This window comes from Coturnix japonica, chromosome 2, assembly GCF_054131305.1.
Source record: "Coturnix japonica strain WE chromosome 2, WE-NBRP24, whole genome shotgun sequence".
In the NCBI taxonomy this organism is placed as follows: domain Eukaryota; kingdom Metazoa; phylum Chordata; class Aves; order Galliformes; family Phasianidae; genus Coturnix; species Coturnix japonica.
Window position 1 is genome coordinate 42,262,056 of NC_140664.1, and position 21,247 is coordinate 42,283,302.

The 21,247-nt window shown below is 41.3% G+C and overlaps 1 protein-coding gene across 18 annotated transcripts in view; it reads left to right on the forward strand.

The window, feature by feature from the left end:
- SLC35D4 (solute carrier family 35 member D4) overlaps positions 1-21,247 on the forward strand; it is a 50,058-nt gene that overhangs the window by 27,260 nt on the left and 1,551 nt on the right. For 11 of the 18 annotated variants that reach the window (XR_014943400.1, XR_014943403.1, XR_014943404.1 and 8 more), the window contains 2 exons: positions 657-750; positions 19,376-19,440. Coding sequence is in view for 8 of the 18 variants with exons in the window: in XM_015855434.3 (XP_015710920.2) it covers positions 657-750; positions 19,376-19,440 (159 nt within the window). In the remaining 10 variants the exon portion in view is untranslated. Of the gene's footprint in view, positions 1-656; positions 751-6,079; positions 6,185-9,040; positions 9,099-19,375; positions 19,441-21,247 lie in introns of all 18 variants that reach the window. The other 7 variants (XR_014943402.1, XR_014943397.1, XR_014943398.1 and 4 more) reach the window with 2 other exon arrangements.

The following is a 21,247-nucleotide window of genomic DNA, read 5'->3' on the forward strand; positions in this document are numbered from 1 at the left end:
CAGCCTGTTCCAGCGTCTCACCACCCTCTCAGTAAAGTCCTCAGGGCTGCTCTCCAGCCATTCTCTGCTGAGCCTGTATTTGTGCTTGGGATTGCCAACCCAGGTGCAGGACCTTGCACTTGGCCTTGCTGAACTTCATGAGTTTGGCATGGGCCCACCTCTCAAGCCTGTCCAGGTCCCTCTGGATGACATCCCTTCCCTGTAGTGTATCAACTGCACTGCTCAGCTTGATGTTGTCTGTAAACTTGCTGAGGATGCACTCAGTCTCACTGTTGATGTCACCTACAAAGATGTTGAATAGCACCAGTCCATGCACTGATCCCTGAGCAGTGTCACTTGTCATTGGTCTCCACTTGGACATTGAGCCGTTGACCCTGTGTTTCCAATAATCTCTACTTTTCTGATTACACAAGTGTATTACAAACTAGCCATTAAGACTTGCTTTACTCAGACTCCAGTCACTGACTGAACAAAACCCCAGATTTGCTGGATATAGTGTAAGCTTTTTTGTTGACCAGCTTGCTTTGTTCAAATGAGATTAACACTACTTGAAGGGTGCCTGTTCAGTTCTGCATTAGGAAAACTGAGGTGCTTGTTAAAGATTGCTTAATTGAAATTAAGAGATTTTATTGACAAGTTTTCCTTATCCTTTGCAGTGGCCTCTTGGGATTCTTTCTGATGTTGCACACAGTGAAGCTAAAAAGCAGCACAACCTCAGGGCAATATGCAGCATGGAGTTTCCTTGCAAAGGTAAGAAAAAAACCATACAGGAACACAGGAGGACAGAAGAAGTCCTGCATTTCCTTAGTTTCCTCTGCTGTTCCTACTTGATGGGGCCTGTCCATTGAGGAGGCTCATAGACATTATGTATCCATCAGGTATCAATTGAGTCCATAGTAAACCTGGATCATAAGCAAAGGCGAAACACTTTATATAGATCTAGTTCAGTGGAGCTGTTCTGATTACTGCAGCTGAGGATTTGGCCTACTGAATTCAAGCAATATAAATTGATACATACCAAAGGTGATTTGAAGAAAAATGTTTTTCCTGATAGTGTGTGCATCAGCTCTTGCCAGTATGTCGGAATCAAGAGCTAAGAGCAGTTCTGTGAAGGTTGGTGCCAGAACTCCTACTGCCATCATCATGGGACAGAGAATGTCATTTACTTTGACATTACCAAAGCTTTTGATAGTATCTGCCACATTGTTCTTGTATCCAAATGAGACTTACTGTCTGGACGGTCAGTTAGGTGGATGAAATTGTGGTTGGAAAATCTGGCTCAGAGCATTCCTATTCTTACTAGAGGCTTGTGACAACTCGAGTAGACAGGGGTCTATCCTGGGATCCATCCTGTTTAACATCTCTATTGGAGAATAAGAGACAGTAGAGGGCACTCAAGTTTGCAATGGAAACTCAAGTGAGAGGAACAGCAACTGAAGCTTCTTGGTTTGTTCAGTACAGAGAGCTTTATTATGGTCTTTGTGGCCTAGGCTTCCTCACAAGGGGTGTGAAGAAGCAGTTGTTAATCTCTTCTCTCTAGTGATGGTGATTGGACCCAAGGAAACAGCATGGAGCTGCATCAGGGGAGGATCAGATTGGGTGCTAAGAAAGGATTCTTCTCCAAAAGGGGGTTGGGCACTGGAACAAGATCCCCAGGGTGGTTATTTCAGCACCAAGATGCATTTAGACAATACTCTCAGATGTATGGTTTGAATTTTGAGTGGTCCTTGATGGGAGCTAGGAGTTGGACTCAGTGATCCTTGTGGGTTCCTTCTAGCTCAGGATCTTTTATGATTCTATGACCAGTCAGTAGCACCAAAGGACAGTGTTGCCCTCCAACGGGACTTGGACAGACTGGAGGTATGAGTCTTGCATAATTCAGCAGAGACAGATGTGAAGTCCTGCACGTAGGAAGGAAGTGTCCCTGGCAGTATTACAAGCTGGAGACTGCCTGGCTGGGAAGCAGCTCTGTGGGAAAGAACCTAGGGATTTTGGTAGACAGCAAGCTGGCCATGAGCCACAGCATGCCCTGACAATAAAGAAGACCAAAAGTGTCCTGAATTGTATTAGAAGTAGCAAAGACAGTAAATTAATGGAAGCCATCATTTCATGCCACTCACCTTTTGTTAGACCCCATCTGGAGTTGGGAGTCATGAAATCATAGAATCATTTAGGTTGGAAAAGACCTTCAAGATCATCAAGTCTGATCAATAACCTGACCTACCAAGTCCAATCACTAAACAATGTCCTTTTGTTCCATGACAGCATCTCTTAAATACCTCAGGGGATGGGGGCTCTACTGCTGCTCTGGGCATCATGTTCCGATGCTTGACCACCCTTTCCACAGAGAAATTCTTTCTAATGTCCAATCCAAACCTTCCCTGGTGCAACCTGAGGCTGTTTCATGCATGCTATCACATGTCACCTGAGAAAAGTGGCTGATACCCTCTTTGCTGCAACCTTACAGGTAGTTGTAGTGAGCAATGAGGTTTCCCCCCAGCCTCATCTTCTCCAGACTAAGCAACCTCCATTCCCTTGGTCGCTCCTCATAAGTCTTGTTTTCTAGCCCTTTCACTAGCTTTATTGTTCCTGTCTGAACACATCCGAACAACTTAATAGAATTCTTGTGGTGAGGGATCCCAAAATGAACATGATATTCAAGGTGCCACATACAAGGGAACAATCATTTTCCTAGTCCTTCTAACAGCACTAATTTTGATGCAAGCCAGGATGCCCTTGGCCCTTTTCTGCTGAGCATCTTCCCAGACACTCTTCCCCAAGCCTGTACTGCTACATAGGAGTGTTATGACCCAAGTGTGGGACTTGACACTTTGCCTTGTTGAATGCAGTTGAACTTGGCCCACTTATCTAGCATATCCAGTACAGAATTTTCTTTAGGGTCCTTTGATACAAGGAAGACACTGAAGAACTCTACTGATTTTTGCACAGTCACCAAAATAGTCAGGGGGCTTAGCGATAATGCCCTCTGAGGAAAGGCTGCAGGACTTTGGGTTTATTCAGTCTGGAGATGAACAGCTGGAAAGATCCCTCTGGGAGAAAGTCCCTCTGGGACACACTTAGCAGCAGCTCCTTCAGGTATTCTAGGGAAGCTGTGCAGTCTCCATCTGTGAAAGTTTTCGAGATCCAACCACACGAAGTGGTAAGCAACCTGCTCTGATGTCCTTAGATCAGTTCCTACAGGAATTGCCCCATGACTTGTGAATCGAGAGTCTGTCTGTACTTGTTGTAAGTTACTAACAGCTTGTTTATTAAATTATCAATAGTAAATGCAGTCAGAAGAGCTGGTCTGTCTCCTTTTCCCTTGCTAGATATTACTTAGTTTTCAGTACCCTCAACTAGGTCATATGAAAACCACAGCCTTGTTATGTTGATGATGATCACAACCTTCCAACTACACTGAATGAAAGTGTTACCTTAAGAAAAAGTAAACTTGCACAATGTGCCTCTTTAGAATCTGTACTGAGACTATTCTTTGTTGATTTTGGGGTTTATTTTTGGGTTTTGGTTGTTTTTCTGGCTATAACAAGAAGGGAGCAGTGTGGCTCATTTTTGCTTTACCAGCTGTTTCAGCACTGTACAATTCACACAGAGTTTCTCACAAGTTGAAGTTTTCCGCAAACATTCTGACTGCACACATTTTAATGCCTCACCTTTCTTGCTCCTCGGTGTCAGGTCAGATGACTTGAAACTTACTCCTACACTTATGGTTTTTAATTCTCTGGGCTGGAGATGGGAACAGCTGGCTCTGCTAGTAGGTATCGTGAATAAAAAGAAATGGTTCTACATGTGGTATTTGTGACCTATCTGTAAAAAATTTAAGCAAAGATGTGTTGTGAAATATAATTTAAGCAGTTTGGGTCCTTCCCAGCTGAAGTGAATTAGAGCCACAAAGTCTGGATTGGATCAAAGCTTTCCGAAAGTTCAAGTATTTCTAGATTTGTGGGGGTTTGGCCAGCTCTAGATAGAAATTAGACAAAGTTTGTTCGAGTCACTGTTGTCAGTGAGTGCTTTTTGTAGCAACTGAAGATTTTAGCTTGTATCACTGTGATAATTCAATCTGTTCTCCAGCCTTAAAAATCAGCATGCAGCACGTGGTGTAATTACTCATCTCACTTAGGAAGGTTTTTGTAACAGAACAAATTAGTCCTTTACCTACTGTAACTTCTAACCTTGTGCTCAAATTATATGCCTTGTTTTGAATTCAAAGTGGGAAATAAGCAATAAGGATGTGAGATATTTCTATCATTTCTGAGTAATTTTGTCAAAACTAGCAGTGTCTTTCACTAGTGTTTAAAGCTCACTATGAGAATGTTTTAGGGCTCAGTTATACCCATTTGAGACAGTATTAGGGCCATGGAGGAACTGCTGCTCTCATTGCTGAAATGCAACTGATTTTGGGGTAGAAGACAGTGAATGCTTCAAGAATTCAGGTACACATCAGTTTTAGAATGGAACAGACACAGGCGGGTAGAAAGCAATGAGCTGAACGGGTGCTTGCCTGCAAAGGTAAGGGCTGACCTACCAGCTCCTGCAAAATTCTCACTGGTTATCTTGTAACAATAAGGAACCACTGATTTACATGTGGAGTAGGTAAGAAGAATCATATCTACTCCATTACTAATGCTACTTCCTGCAGGTGTTAAGAGACATTGTAGGTACATGCTGATCCAACCCAAGCCAGGATGTGAGGGCTGTCTCAAACACATCATAAGCCATGAAAGGTACAGAAAAGCAATATTTAAGTAGTGCTGTAAAAAATGTCTTAAAACTCAAGTGTGCAAAAAAAAAAAAAAAAAAAAAAAGAAGGAAAAAAAAGGAAATGGATGTGGATAAAGAATACAGATAAAAACTATTTGAATTTGGACTTGGAGAATGAGATCCGGTGGGGAGGGCGATAAGGGGGCAAAGTGTGGTTAAAACAGCAGCTTTACGTTCCTTCCCACTTGAGCATTTTTCTTGTATTGAATAGTGCCCTAGATCAGCCTCTTAATCTCTCAGTCTGACTGCAGTTTTTAGCAGCAGTTGGAAAGGAGAAGCACTTGAGTCCAGAATATGTTTATCCTGCAAATGAGCCAAGAAGAGAGAAAGCTGTAGCCCTCAGACAGCGAGCAGCACAGGCCTCTAGGGAGGTGCAGAGAATTGCAGAATCTGTTTCCCATTTGGATGCTTTGTACCTATGTGACTGACAAGCTGGGGCTGAGATTGCTGCCACCACTTCATTTCTTGTTAAGTACTGATAGACCAATAAACTAGCTGTGAGGTTTAGTTGGGCTTCTTTAAAGATCCAAGGATGCATTCTTTGTGAAGCCCACATATTTGGACTCCTTGCTCTTTAATATTTCATTCACTTTAAAACTAGAGATGGGTCATAACTCGCTTTTACAATGGTTACTTTGGCGGTGGCAACTTAATCATTGCATGAGGCTTTTAAATTCTTCCCTGTAATGATTTTTGACAGCTTTCATGTCAAAGCATTGCTCTGTGCATTAACAGCTGAAGCGCGGGTTTCATCTGTGTGTATAACCCTGTGTGATATCTTTGGTGACAAACACACTGCACTTGTGCTGTGAAAGCAAACAGTGTGTGCATTAGTCATATCTGTATAGATTGGTGAGGAATGCCAAAAAAATCGCTAAAGTGATTTGAAAAACAAACAGAAAAGTCTTTTAAGAAGCCCGAGAAATAGGGAATGCTTTGTCATAGCCTTGCATGGATTTAATCCCCAGGAGAGCAGGGATTTGAAGCTGCATGAGATTTCTCATTTTAATTTGAAAGCTGTGCTAGCATCATGGGTTGTGTATTGGAAAGAAAAACTGGAGATGCTCATATATACAGACAGAAGCATCTGGTGAGAGCGCTAATGAGCCCTAACAGTGCTGTCAGGGAGTTTGTTTAGATTAAGGCTGCCAATCTATATCTGATGATGAAACCTGTTAGTGCCTCTAAAAATTAAGCAGCAGAAATAAATCACATCATGAATAGAAGGGAGCAGTGGTATCTCTTAACTTTCAGCAAGATACTTGTTACTTATGAATTTATACTCCTATTTCTTATTTAGTGTTATCACAGTAAAACATTCAGCAGTGAATTCAGCATGTTTCCAGTAGGAACCTATTAAGACAAGTTTTGCAAGTGGAAGAATAAAAGGAAAGGGCAGTAGAAGGTGAGTTTAGGATTCTCTCTTTCTTTCTCCTTTCTTTGAAGAAAGGAAGTTCAATAACTGAGATCAGAGAGCACTGAATTTTTCACTCATTTTCTTGTACATTGTCTGGAAGAAAATTCATGCTAGAGTATGCTTGTCTTTTCTTTATGCCCACCCAGTGCACAATTGTGTAATGTCTAGTATATCCAAATCATGTTGGAAGCTCCTTGATACATAAGAGTATCCCCTGACAGCTGCTTTGGTTCCTTGTTTGTTAACTTCAGAAGTATTTGCTCCAGGTCTCCCTGTATTTTATGCTGGCTGCCAGGCACTGCAAAAGTACTTCTGCATGAACGTCTGAAAGAACATCTTATCCACAGGTCCCACATAACTAACTGCACTTACACCCCAGCAGTTTTGGTCCTCCCCCAGAGCACCTAACAGCTCTTCAGGATGTCTCCTATAGTCTTTGGTTTTAGATTTTGTGTCTGTGTATCTGCTCCTTATGTCCCAGTGGTGTCTTGAAGAGAAAGGATAGAGTATATCCATCTTCATACGATAAAGGATGATAACTCTCCTAAAGATTGGAAAGCACTGACATATTTTTAGTGAAGCAGAAATTCACTTTTTTTCCCCACTTATCCTAAGAGAGGCTACAGCTACAAATCTTCTGGGGCTCCTAGCCTGGTTATGCTCACTGCTCCTCTTCACCCATAGCAATTGACTTCAGAATTTTATCTGCTTAATTGAAAGAGACAAACCAACTCAGAGCAATAACACAAATTCATCTCTTTTCCACATTTTTGCAGTTTTAATCCTTTTCCTAAGGCACATGTGCTCCTAATGTCCATTTCTTAGTTGCTGTCTTGCACTGCTGCTTAGCATGTAAGTGCTATGAAATATTCTGGTCCATAACACCAGCTCCTTACTTCTGCTGAGGGGTGTTTACTTCCAGAAAGAAGTGCCACTGTAAGAGTCTTGCTGTTGGCACCAGATGAAGCAAATGGCTCCCTTGTGCATCTCTGTCCTGATGGGAGAGGATTCAGGATAAACAGTTGTGTTTAAAGATTTGATGTGTGTATTGCAACCAGAAGAAGAATGTGTTTGGCTGCCTGGCACTCGCCCGTTTGGTTGTATTGCAGACTGAAGTCTCTCTTCTTTGTGTGCTACTGTATGCAGGCAAAAGTGACAGTGAGATTCTTGGCTAAAATGATGTTGCTTTCTTGGCATGGACCTTGCAAAACTTTATGCAAGAATGTCATAAACTCCCACTGCAGTTCCATAAACACAGTATGTGCTGCATGCAAGGCTGTCTCAAGATCTCTTCTCCCTCGACCTGGAAAGACTGCAGATGTAAGTCAAAGGATCTCCCTGTGAGAGAGAGATGTGTGTGCTGGAACCGACCAGTCTGTGCTGGTGGGTGCCCTCTGTGCACCAGTGGGGTTTGAAGTGCATCTCTAACCAGAGAGGGCATTTCCATGACTCTAATACTTTCGTGTATGCCAAGGAGGAGTTAAGTAGAAGTGAACTTCTTCTGTCTCTGTGCCATGTGTGCTTTTATGCACATGGATGTGCATACACCTGCATAAACATGACTAAGGATGGTAAAAATTCTTATTAACTTGTGGTCAGCCCTCACTGTTTGAAATATGTAACTTTATTCTTGACACATGTATTTGATTCCTGTCAGTCACCATGGGGACTGTGAAATACATTAGAAGAGAAGATGTGTTTCTCAGTGGAACTTGACGAGCTGGTGAGGTAATCAGTGTGCTCTTAACTGCATCTTATAGATTATAAAAAAAGACCAGTTGCAGAAACCAGTAAGTATAGGGTTTTGAGTAGTTTCCATGGAGACAACTTGATAGTTACGTTGTAGCATCCAGTACTAATTATGCCATGTAATTGTTGGGAAGACATCGGTCTCCATAACAACACCTCTGTGCTACATGACCACTAAGCTAAGTGGCACAGGCTCCCTGGGGCACGAGCCCAGTTCAAGGAAGCTGTCTTGTAAGAATGGCTGAGACTTACTGGAGATTTTGCATCTCCAAGTAATGGCAAGTTTTGAGGTGTTTATTAGCAGGCGTTATATAGGGCTACAGTTGTGTATCCACTGTAAATAGCAGCTGCACAACTTCTGGGCACGAAGGGATCACACGGGTAAGTACATAAGGTTGTGTGTTGCAGCCTGGGGTTGGTATTGCAGTACAATCTGTGCTCAATATAATAGACATATAATCTCAGCAGACACGAATTGATAGATCGAGCCCAAAGAGATGCTCTGAATTAGTTTTTCTTCTGTCCATCATTAATATCCAGTGCACTGTGTACATTTGGGATTGCTGTTCTCTTGAACATGAAGATAACTTCAGGGTTGCTAATTTTGTATGTATTTTTCTCCCCTGCCCTTGAGAGACTGTCTCTATAGACTTGACAGTGGAAAATGACAATTTAAAAATAGATTTTGCCTGATGTATGGAATTTTGAACTGCAGAGGGTGTGGGTTCGTCGGTTCCACTGCGTAATTGATTCCCATTCTCCTCTGTTTCTATCTAGTCTCCTAGAGTTAGTTATATATGGAGAGCTGAGCCTGGGGGATGAATCATAAGTGTGATAAAGAGATGACAAAAGAATAAGGGCTGGTTTGGAAATAGTTTCTATCAGTAATGTACCGATGTAAATGCCAAAATTATATGGGGAAACAATTTACTGTCTAACATACCAATGCGGAAGGTTTCAAAACTTCATCCATGTAGGCTTCCAAAAATGACCAAACTAAAACACAAAACAGAAAAAAAAACATGTTCTTCTCCTTTCTGGTTCTTGGTTCTTTTGAGGATCTGAATTGCTGACTGCTTTTTTTTTGGTTCTTAGAGACCTTCCTGTGTCTCCAAGCTGTGTCACAAATCTGGAGCCTGATCGCTGACCTTTGGTAGGTGCTTGGTGTCACACTCCAGGCTGCTTTCTTCACAAACTTCTGATGGCAGTGAGATGATGCTGTCTGGAATGAGCCTTTCCGTCTCTCTTCCCCTCCTTCATCCAACTCAGAACTCAAAATCTTAAGTGCAAAATCTCAAGTGCATTCATTTCTCAATCTCACTTAAGGATTGAGATTTTGACTTTTGTTGGAAGTTAGCAAACAGCCATAGAGCTCTGGGGGAGGCAAACTGAATGGCTGATGTCCCTTGCTTTATATCCAGTCCCTGAGATATGTGGTGCTCAGGGAAATTACATAAGCTTCAAACTATCCTGGGATATGACTGCAGGCTGTTTCTGTCCTATCCCTAGCTAGCATGGGAAGGAAGGGGCAGAGTCCAGATTTTTCTCCATGCTTATTGCTATGGATGGTTGTCCTAAGAGGGAATAAGGCAATGGGTCATCTTACAGAGGCTTCCTCACTCTTACCAAGGGATTGCTTGGCCAAAGGCTGCAGTCACTTCTGTCACTGCCATGAGACACTCAGGAACTGCTGATGCCCACAGTGCTGAATGTGTAACCCTGTGTCGCTGTTCATAAAGGGCCTTTACTCAAAATGGACTGGCTGTGTTAACGCCTTAAAAACCATCTTTTCTTAAGTATCGCCTTTTTAAAGTTTTTGATGGCATATTTTGACCTTTTCTAGCAGTAAATGATTAGAAAGCCCTGGAAAGATTGTTAGTTTTGAATGGAAAATTAAAACCTTAAAGAATACCAATTCTTCTTTGCAATCTTTAGCATAATAATAATAATAATAATAGCATGTTGATTTATTTCCATTACATCATTACTAAAGCAGCAGAAACACATCAGAAAGTGGCAAGGCAGAGACTGTGGCTCTGTTACTGTTGGGTTGTACAGAAAGGGGTCAGCAAAGGGTCTCAGTTATCTGGTCTGGGAATTGCTTGTTTATGAATTAGGTTTTCCCTAAGGAATTGTGAGATGGGAAATACAATAGGAAATGGACTTTATACATGCACAGAAATACCAAAGCTGTACGTGGGGGAGAGATGTTGATGGAAACTTGCTATTTTTTGCTAACAGATTAAAAACAAAACAAAAACAAAAAAGCATGATTACGTATCCCAAAGTTTCCTATGCTATTTTCAGTACTAGTGCTATCCCCATAGAGTTCTGAGTTAGTCATGACAGAAAATTGTTTTAATATTGACAAAGAGTATAAACACTTATTTAAGTATTTCTATAGATTATAATAATGGCGAAAGGGCATTATATTGGCTTTCACACCTAAAGTATTCCCTTTAAACTAGATGTCCTTGCTGCTTCTAGCAGTGCCTTTTGGTGCCATTTTTGCCTTTGCAAAAATGTTCATTTCCTTGGGTGCATGGAAACATGTTGATGTAGCCTGTAACATGTAGCCTGTAACATGATGTAGCCTGGGGCCTTTGGCCCCAGTTTTACCATGGTTACGTCACTGTTGAAGTCTTCTTTCAGAGATCACAGTCCCTTGAACTCTGTTCTTTGACACTTCCAGAGAGAACAGACAGTGATGGAAAGTATCAGCCATGCAGTTGGACTTTAGTGAGAATTATATGGTGGGCAGAATGGTGAAGAATTATTACAGCCACTAAAAGCCATCTTTTCCTATAAATACAGTTTTCTACCACAATGCTAATGTATTCTACCTCCAGGAAACTCAGGCTAATTTTTCTCATCTTATGATCTGCTCCCTGGATTCATTCCCTGGACGTCAGCTGACTCATCACTGAGCCATTGCTGTGGGGATGTCATGGTTCACCTGTGAGAAGCTTGAAATTGCCTCATCTTTTACCTTTAGTCTGAGATCCTGATGCTGTAAGGCAGGCTGTTAGGGTGATCATTCCTGCCTGATCTGGCTACCAGCTCACCTACTGGAACCTAGTGTTTGGGAGGAAGACAGACACTGGCAGATGCTAAGCTCAGTACTTTGCAAGCAGCCAGTTTCTTTTGTGCCAGATACATATAGCAAACTGTCAGTTTGCCTATTCAATTTGCCTCTAAAGTGTGACAATGAAAAATAGGATCTTCTTACGTGGGTTATCAGCCTTCTCTGTCTCTTTACAGTAAACTCTATTTCATAATCTCATAAGGGTTAGATGAGGTGAAGAACAACTTGAAATGCCAAGAGGCTACTGCTGAGCTTAACATAAGATGAAGTGTATTTTATTGCAGTATTTTAAGCAGCAGAGCATTAGAACAGCTGGTCATTCCTCAGAAATGAATAAATAAATAAAAATAAAAATTCAAATCAGACAAATAAATACTTCTTTACTATAGTGTACCGTATTGCTGACTGGTAACATTTAGGCCATTACACAGAATATAGCACTGAGACAACTGGCTGTAGTGAAAAAAGAATAGCGTGTTTTTGTACAGGTTCAGATGCACTCAAATGGCGTGGGTGTGTTTCCCATAAGTTATGGTCAATATACAGGTCATTTTTCTCTGATGTGAATGTTGACTGCAGACTTGCTGCAAATTCTCCTGATGCCTCTGACATTAACCAGATAACTTTATTAAACCATCCCTTGGTTTGCTCCAGGTGGTGTTTGTGATCTTGATAGGTAGAACACACACTGCTGCTGTTGTTGCTGTTATTTGATAAATGCTTCCTCCATTACACAAATATTTAATAATTCATAAAATAAAAGCAAGATGATGAATCATGTTGCCCTGCCAGCTTCTGAGATCAAAGGTTTAAAGCGAGAGATGAGATGGCAGGAACAATTTAAGGCCATTGCAATAGCAAGCCAGAATGCAAGGGAAAAGAGACTCCTCAACAAACTGAATGGCAAAAGGAGAGCAGTTTAGCATTACAGTGCATGAAGCAGGAGGCACCGAGACTTAAGTCTGATATAATCTAGAAATACATGTGTATTTATTCTTTTAGTTAGATATGCATTAACAGTCAGTCTTGTAGCACTGCTCAGCAAAGACAGTCAGTTACTTGGCCTAACGAAGCCTTCATTTATTCCTCTTTTAATGACCTTTGTTGCCCTTATTTGACAAGGCTTCAGCTGCTACACGGATTGTGCCTCTCTGCACAATTTATGTAAGCAGATGCTGTTAGTCTGGTGCATATATTCCCACTTGTTTGAATCATGGTTGATCCTGATTCCATATCAGCAAAGCATGCTACATGGAGAACTTAATTTCTCCTCTGTACAGCAGATTAAAGCTGAGAGAAATATCAGTATCTGGATTACATTTTCAGTGGTCACATTTAAGAGAAACATTTAAATATAGAAGTGCAGTAAAAATTGAATTCAGTACTATAACCTTTGTATACTTTATAGACTGGTGGTTATTGTCCATATCAGCTATCTCAGCAGTTCCAGAAAGGGGAAATGTATGTTCTGGCCATTATATCTATATATAATAGAGGGCACATGCTTCTTCATTTTGTTTTATTTTATGAAAGGAATCTGATGTCTGTGTGGAGTGGCTCCTTGGTGTCCAAAAGGAAGTAGCTACCATAACCTTCAATCAAATACCATCTTTTACAAGAGGCAGAGGTTTTTTATAAAGTCTCAGGATATCTGTCAAAATGAGTTACGAGTACTTGTAATTCTTCAGTCATATCCCATCAGTGGTGTATGTTTATACATTTCCATGCTATATATAGTACGTGTGTATATATGAATGGTTGTAGATGTGTGTTTATACACTGGTAGGCCTTCCTGAAAATAGGAAGTCTTGTTCATGTCTGATCATTATAAACATGACATGATATCCTGTCTTTCATAACAGGAGAATTTTCTCATGCAAAATCTATTAATTGCATCCGGTAATCCACGTACCCATCTTTACTTTCTGTATAGTCGGGGTCTTGGTTGTGTTGGTCATCAAATCCTGGAAACAGAAAGTATAAACTAAATACAGCACTGAGAAAATTGTCATAATTGTGCTAGAAAGTAGAGACTGGACACCTAATTCCCAAAGTACTGGAAGCACATGCATAAGTCCAGACATAGAAACGCAGAGGATTCTCTGACTTTTACAGTCCTGCTAGATGGAAGTTCGAAATCTGCTTTCTCATAGCAGTTGAGAAGCTAAAACGTAGAGATACTCCTCTGTCAGATATTCTTTTTAGTTTTGGTAGACATAAAAAACAAATGAAACTTAAAAACACCCGATGATTTTGCTAAATGTGAACATTTATACTTCTGTTCTGAAAACATGTTAGAGGGCATTTTGCCGAGTTTGGCATTTATTCAATGACTCTTCACCTCGTTTTAGTCTCTCTTATGCATTGAATGTAATGTGTAGGTGGTGAGAAGTTAATTGCTGTGAAAGTCAGATTGATTAACTTAAACTAGAAGTAAGTTTTATCTTTAAGTGTTCAGCTGCCATGGCATGTCTAGGCACTGACTCCTTTTGAGTCACTGTACGTGGAACCAATTGATTTTGCTGCTATTGTTTTAATAAAACTACAATTATAAAGGACAGAGGAAAGTGGCCAAGCCTCTTTTGAGGAAAATGTCCTTTAGGGAAGCTGTTGATTTTTGCAGGCATTTAGGCAAATGTGAAATGAAGAAATCTACAGCAGCTGGTAGAACAGCTGTTCGGTTGAATCCATGCTTCGTGGATCGTGAAAAAGCTCTGTTGCCATTGCCACGTTGCCACCATTCTGGGGAAGTTCTTATTTCCATGTCAGATCTGAAACTAAACAGTGCAAGTTTGATTTTGGTCTGGTTTTGCTTGCAGAATTCTTTCAGGTGCTGTGCCTATGAGGATCTGCTGTGCACAGTATCTGAAACTGATCATGGCACTTTATTTTGACCTATAACCATGGGAGTAAAATCAATACTTCTTTTTTTCTCCATGTTTTCTTTATATTTTTTCCCTTCTGTTTAACAATCCACATGTGTCTGACTTCAGTTCTAGTCCCATCCTACTTTTCTTGCAAGGAACATTGAGTACCACAGTTACCATCTACAGCAGGTGTTTTTGTTCTACTGCCTACTCTTCCCAGCTGAGGTAGGTTTCCAGTGCCCGCAACAGCCTCCAGTAGTCAGTGAGTTTATTGGTATTTCTGACTGTCGGTGCTGACTTTCTGCAGTGTGTGGAACTTCACTGTCAGCACTTGATCTACGGACATCTACTCTAAGGTCTGTTTTATTTCAAAAGGCTTCTCAGTACACAGTGGACCACTCTAGTTAGCGTTTAGCTAGGGGATAGTCAGATCCCTCTGTATTCTCGCACGTATTTGTCTGTCCCAGTCAATGCCTTCTTGTTAGTCATTTTAACCCACTGTACTGGATTGTCTTGATGTAGCTGTTTCCAGCTGTGCTAGCAGTGATCCATTTCCCTGGTGAATTTTGACAGTTATCTTAGCAGCTGGTAAAAGCATGAAGAAAAGGGATGCAACAAATATTCCGTCTATAAAAAGCTTGACATTGCCTTAATTCCACCAGTAGAGTGAAAACAAAGGTTATGCACATCAGAAGCTTTTTTTCCTGATGTTTTGAGAAGATGACCTGGTGATAAATAGGAAGATTTATTTTGAACAGTAAATGAACTTGATGAGCCATTTCAAAACACTGTCTTTAGATGAAATACGCGTCTTTGTAAGGACAGAGGTTTTGGCAGCTTGGGGAAGGGAGGTTACAGAGGTCAGCTGCATGTACACAAATTAAGGAAAACTTTATTATAATGTATTCTGTGTTCATTTGCAGCAAGAACTGTGACATTTAACTTCGTAGTTTAACAATGAGTCAAAGGAAATATACTATTTATACGGTGTGAGCAGATATATTTGTAATACTAACAAATCGTGGTTATGTCTGGACTAAATCCCCCATGTCTTTCAGTCTCAGATAGGAAGATTAAATCAAAATCTGCATGTTGAAAATGTCCTCACTGGTGTTGCTGGTTATCTAAATAATGAGTTCCCAAACACTTCAGAAATGTTAGATTTTCAAAATCCAAAGCCAATTTCTGCAGCTTAAAAATCTTTCTCTAAGGTAACTGTGAAGTCAGAGATGGAGAGGATCACTGATAGGTTGGTCAGGAAGGGAACCTTTACCTATCCAGTTCTCACCCATTTTGGTGAGCAGCTGAATTTTGGAATCTTTCCTAACCAAGAAGCTTGAAACCTTTGCTCATCCCACTTGTGGATTGAAATTCCAGGGCCCCACATTCCTCTGCCTGGTCAGGCTGTGGTGTGCCAGTACCCAAAGCTCAGCCTTTCTAACAGGCAGGATGTGAACATTTCAGCACAGAAGAAAAAGTTTTTCCTCTGAAGGGATTCCTCACAATCCTTACTCCAGGTTCTTTAACCACAGTTCAAGCTTTGCCAACTTTTGATGAGTTATCTTTGACGGCTGCCATCTCTGCAGTGCACAAACACTGGAACTTTTGCATGTCCCTGGTCATTAGGTTCAGCCTCATCAGTTTCTGTTTCACTGTTTGCACTTTTCAGTTCTTTCCTTATCACCGAATCTTGTCAAAGTATGTCACTCCCATTCAGAGACTGAAACAGGGATCTCAACAGCTTTGTTTTGCACTGTGGAGGCCATGATATAAGTTGGGGAATGAGTGTGTTTCTCTGCTCTTCCAGCTTTTCTAGCTGAGTCCAACCCCACTTCTAGTACTTGTGAGTATCAGAAGTAATTACAAGAAGTAAGTTGTAAAACGCTGCTGTTTATAATAGACATTTCTTTGTGGTATAATCCAGCCAGAGGACAAGGTCACCCTCTGTTTTCTCTTCTGATTCTTTTTCACTCCCTCTACTGGAAGGTCTATGGAAAGAAATCCCTTCTGGTTTTTGTTTGTTAGTTGGTTTCATTATCTAACTACTCAGACCCAGTCTTTACTCCAGTCCTACAGAATTCATAGAATCGTAGAATGGCTTGTGTTAAAAGGGACCTCAGAGATCATCTAGATCCAGCCCTAGAGTTGTCAATCACTGAATCTGGCTCTAGACCAGGCTGCCCAGGACCCCATCCAGCCTCGCCTTGAGCACGTCCAAGGATGCTGTGCCCATGGCAGTCATTGCTCTAAGCTTCTTTCTTCTCCTTCCTGGTGGGATTTGCAATCCTAGATGATGCAGGCTATCTGTCTTGCTGTGGAAGCTGTTTCAGGTAGAGCAAGCTAGGGTGGACCAATGGGTGGGGGCCTAGAGCAGTGCAGGAGATTGGAGCATTCTCCTTTTATTCACAGACCTGGTCCCAGATAAGTATCCCTCACAAAGGTGCAGTTATTTCCTTCAATGTAAAGAACTGAAACTGCTCTTCATTGCAACAACAAATTGTAAGGTGAACATTTTTGTTAACATATAAAATAACTTTAAATAAATCATTGATTGGAACTATAAAAATAGTTGAGATTAAGGTAGAATAAGTGTTAACTGTGTGCTCCCTTCAAATGCGTGTTGTTTCCATGGTACAACAGTGTGACACGGTAAATTTGAATGGTTTATTTTAAGAAGTAAAAGAAAAACAACAGTCTTTTTTTGGGGGGGGGGGGGAGGTGGGCAAGGGAGCACTTGAAAAGATTTCTCAGGAACAATTTCAGCTCACATGGAAATGTTTTGTTAGATGATGCCACACTTGGATGTTTTTCCTAATCACTGAAAGCTGTTTCAGAATGTTGTGAAAACGTTCACAGTATAAATGTTTTTAAAAAGAGCTTTTGCAGCACTGCACAGTCACAGTTCCTACAAGCACATAAGTAGCCACAGCTCACGGAACTATTCCTGTTTCTAAAATGGCTGGGCTTTGGCCATCCAGTCTGTATCAATTGGGAGAATAATCACCAATATCAAAATCTTGGCGGGAGTGGATCGTTGTTTAAAACAGACCGGTTTTAGCTAATGAACATTTTCTTTTCCACCTCCTAGTTTCAGTGGTTCGGCACTAAAATAGGTTTAAAGTCATTACCTTTAGTTCTGCCCTTTGCTCACTCCTTCTCCAAAGGCAGCTGAACGCCTGGGAGAACAACGGTGACCTTTAAGATGAAGAAAGAGAGATTACTACACTTAGCGTGATTTTTAGTTCAAAGGACATCTAGAACGTCAGTGTAGGTGTACTTTTGTAAGACTAAATATGTGTGCACTTAAAGCACTTCAAGAAATGCTGAACTGTAGTAAAAGGAACATTGGCTTCGGAGCAATGTGCCTGGAGTTCAGAGGCTGCTCTTGGAGCAAATCTGACTGTTAGATTCCCTGAACACTTGTTTCTTTGTTTTTAAACGTGCCCCTTTTTTACACAAACAATCCAAGCTGGACATTTTAGTGATGTTTTTCTTTCTTTCTCTCTTTTTTTTTTCCTTGTGCACACTTATTTCATGTGCTCTTCCAGCCCACGTTTTGTTTCTCTTTGGCACTGAGGCACTCTTACATAACTCTCCAAAAATACAGCAGTGTTCTCCAACCATGGTCCAAAAGGCTACAGCCCGCAGGAGCATTTTTGCAGTGTTTTGGGATGATGGCAGTAGAATGGTGTATTGTTTTTGATAAGGCCTGCGCTCACAGGGTTCTTAAATGCTTGTTTCTCTGCTCTTGGCCTCTTCTCAAGATTCTAATAAACACGACTCTAAAATGGAGTGGGCGACACAGCTTCGACTTGTGTCACTTCTCAATTGCTGCACTTCGGTTTCTTTCAGGAGAGCAACTTAAAGAAAACAACGCTCTGTAAATGTCACAGCTGCCATCCTTCATAAATTCGTGTTTACATGCTGCGTATTTTTTCATCATAAATCAGCATTAGCCTAAGATAAGCTCGGTGCCAATATTTCTATGGTCATTCACACTGAAGTAAGCACTGCAGCTGTTGTAAGGTGTGCAAGGGAAGAACCCAGCTCTCTGGTGTGAGGTGTAGCTGTATGTTGGAGTGCTATTTGGAACTGACAGATATCCAGCCTAGCATAAGAGGTAAAGTGCATAAAGGTGCATCATCTGAGTGCTCTGACTGCCACTGCTCAGACTGTATGTCAGCTCCCTCTGGCTGCAGATGATTGTGGAACAGGTCAAGGTATGACCTGAGCATGGACAGGTGAGTTTTGAGGAATAACTCTCATTTTATGACCCATCCTTCTCCCATCTCAGTCTCTTCTGGCCGTGCTTGGTTATTCATATGTTCACTTGTGTGTATATTTTACTGTCACATAGCTGAGGGCTGCCAGCTTTACATTATTGCCCCCCTCCAACTAACTCCTTCAGCGGGGTTGGAGGATTGATGTGCTAGCATCTCTTCTGCTGCTGCTTGTGATCCACAGATTCGGAAACCTGTTTTCTAAAATGCAGCCATAGCAGATACGATGGGTATTGACTAATAGACTGTCAGCTCGACCTCTGGTGTGCAGAGTTTACTACAGAGAATCGTTTACTTCTCTGCTGGATGTGTATTAGTGTTTTAACAGGTCTCTAATAGCTTCAGGGATGAGGTTCCTGCTGTCTCTCCTGAGAGTCAGCTAGACAAACAACTATTAGGAAATCTTAGCTGATAATTATTTAAATGTTTTGTTTCTTAATTTCATCTTTTGACTTGGGCAACTTTGTATTATTCTAAATAGTTCCTTTCATTCCTCAGCGCTCATGTTTCCCAACTATTTGTAAATCATTCCCACAGGCATTGCTTATCCTAACTGTTGACTGAAAATCAATCCCTGCATCTAATGACTCTGTCACTGTTCTCTGAACTCTTTCCATCTTACATTATCCATCTGGCAACAAAATGTCCAAAACCGAGGGCAGCCTGCAGATGTGGTAGCTCCATAACAGGGGCTGGGATCTGTTGTGAGCCATTGTATGTCAGGAACTAGCTGTTTTCTGGGATCATTGCTGCAAAAATGTAAAGTCATTCGCCCCCATCTTCTCTGCCCAGACACCTTGGTGTAAGAAAGGATTTATAAACCCATTGAAGCTGCACTGTTTTTATCTACCTCATTCTCTCTTCTCTTTTTCCTGTCCTTTCTACGTTCTTCAGGCACTCATTCTCATCAGAAATATGAGGCTCTTAAAGCCTGGGATCTGACTGGTTTCCCGAGTCTACATTACCGTTGGCAAATAAAAGATACCAGGTTTCCACACTGGTCCAGCTGGGATATACAACAGAGGACCTTCTGCTCTGGTTCCAGTTTTGCAATGGAATGTAATGGTTAAAAAAGCAAGAGGGGAAAAAAAAAGTAACTATGTATGCGGAGATTTAATTTCAGCTCAAGTAATTCAGTTTTCATTTGTGATGTCACAAGGTCACAAGGTTGTTTTTTATTCTCCTTTCAATTTCGCAGGTTATCACTGCTGGCTTATCACCGTTCTTCTTTGCCATGACTGCCAATGTACTGACAATTTCCTGGTAAGTGCCTATGTGAGCTTTGTTCTTAACAGTAAAAATGAATTGACACACTGTGCTTCGCGTGGAAACACTTTTCAAATGGCAAGTTCTATTAGTGCCAGTAATATTTCGAACATAAGGAGAACCAGGTGTGCAGTGATGGATTCAGTATGGTAATAAGAGCAGGAGATTGTTTCTTCTGCTTCTGTGGGAGAATGTGGACATTTTGGACAGTAGGCCCCACCATAATTCACTCAATGTGTTTTACAGCTAGGTAGATGGATGCAGCTGGCTCATAAATGACCCACTCATACTATAAATCTGTGGCAGAATAGGAACTAAAATGTAGGAGTCGTAGTTCAGTAACAACATCTTTTTAGCCAATAGATTCATGTTTCTGAACAGGCCCCGATGCCATCTGTACTCTGAATGCAAAACTATGAGAAAATAATAGAAAAATAATACTAATTAACTTCTTCCAAAGCTGTATCTGGATTTTGTAACACATGGCCACACCTTACGAATCGCCTGCCCATTATTGTGTGTGTCTTGGTAGTGTTTTGGCTATCGGCAAACCTCTGAAAATAGTTTCTTAGATGATAGCAGCTGCAGAGCACTCATGAGATCGTTAATCACTGAGTTTTTTAGTGCTGTTCCAGTGTTGCAATAGACCATATCATACCTTAATTTCTGAGTGATGATCAAATGTGGTCAGCTGTGCCCTCCACATGAACAGCAGACAGAGGATTTCACAGATGGTAAACCAAAGGTTAAAAAAAATAAGAAGGGTTTTTTGCTCTGCTTCGTCTTGAAGCTGTAATGATGGTTTCTGTTGGCTTGGTAGTCTGGTGAGTATGGGCTGCGTGGGCATGTGGGTGTCTGAAGTCCTACAGAAAGGGGTTCTTCTTCTCCTCTAATGTAAGACACGAGATGTTAAAAAGCAATTTAAGTGCAATTACATTTTCATAGAGCAGTGCTGTATAATTTAATATCTTTTGTATAGGATGCTACTGCAGTGACAGATTGGGCATTTTTTGAAGCCTCTGTTAAAAAATGTTGTAGAAAATGTAACTATAGAAAGAAAAAGGGAGAGAAGAGACATAGACAGGCTTGAGCAGTGGGTCCAAGTGAGAGAGTTGGGGCTGTTCAGTCTAGAGAAGAGAAGGCTCCATTGAGACATGAGAGCAGCCTTTTAGTATCTGATGATAGACTTTAGGAAAGAAGGGGACAGACACTTTAGCAGGGTCTGTTGTGATAGGACAAGGGGAAATGGTTTCAGACTGAAAGAAGGGAGATTTAGATTGGTGATAGGAAGTTTTTGACAGTAAGGGTAGTGAGGGACTGGAGCAGGTTGCACAGAGAAGTGATGGATGTCCCATCCCTGGACACCTTTGGGGTCAGACTGGATGGAGCTCTGAGCAGCCTGATGTAGCTGCAGGTGTCCCTGTTCATTGCAGAGGAGTTAGGTTAGATGGCCTTTAAGGGTCCCTTCCAACTCAAGTGATTCAATGATTTAAGAGTTGTTTCTAAAACTGTTGGGTATAGTTCTTCATATATTCAGTGGGATTTTCTCCTTAGAAAAAAGAATTATTATCCATCCTTGGCTTCCAAAGAAAACCACGCAGAGGATGTGTTTGTAGCTGGAGATGAAATCTAAACAAGACATGGGGTTAACCCTCTCCAGAAAGCACTCAGGTGCTCACAGGCACATGTGGTTTAGATCTGTTTGTAAAGCACGCAGTCCTCACAGCCCTTTGTTCCTTGGTGGTAGTTCCACAACCGGAGGTATTCCATCTCCAGAGCAGGAGATGTACCTTCCTCCCAGGGC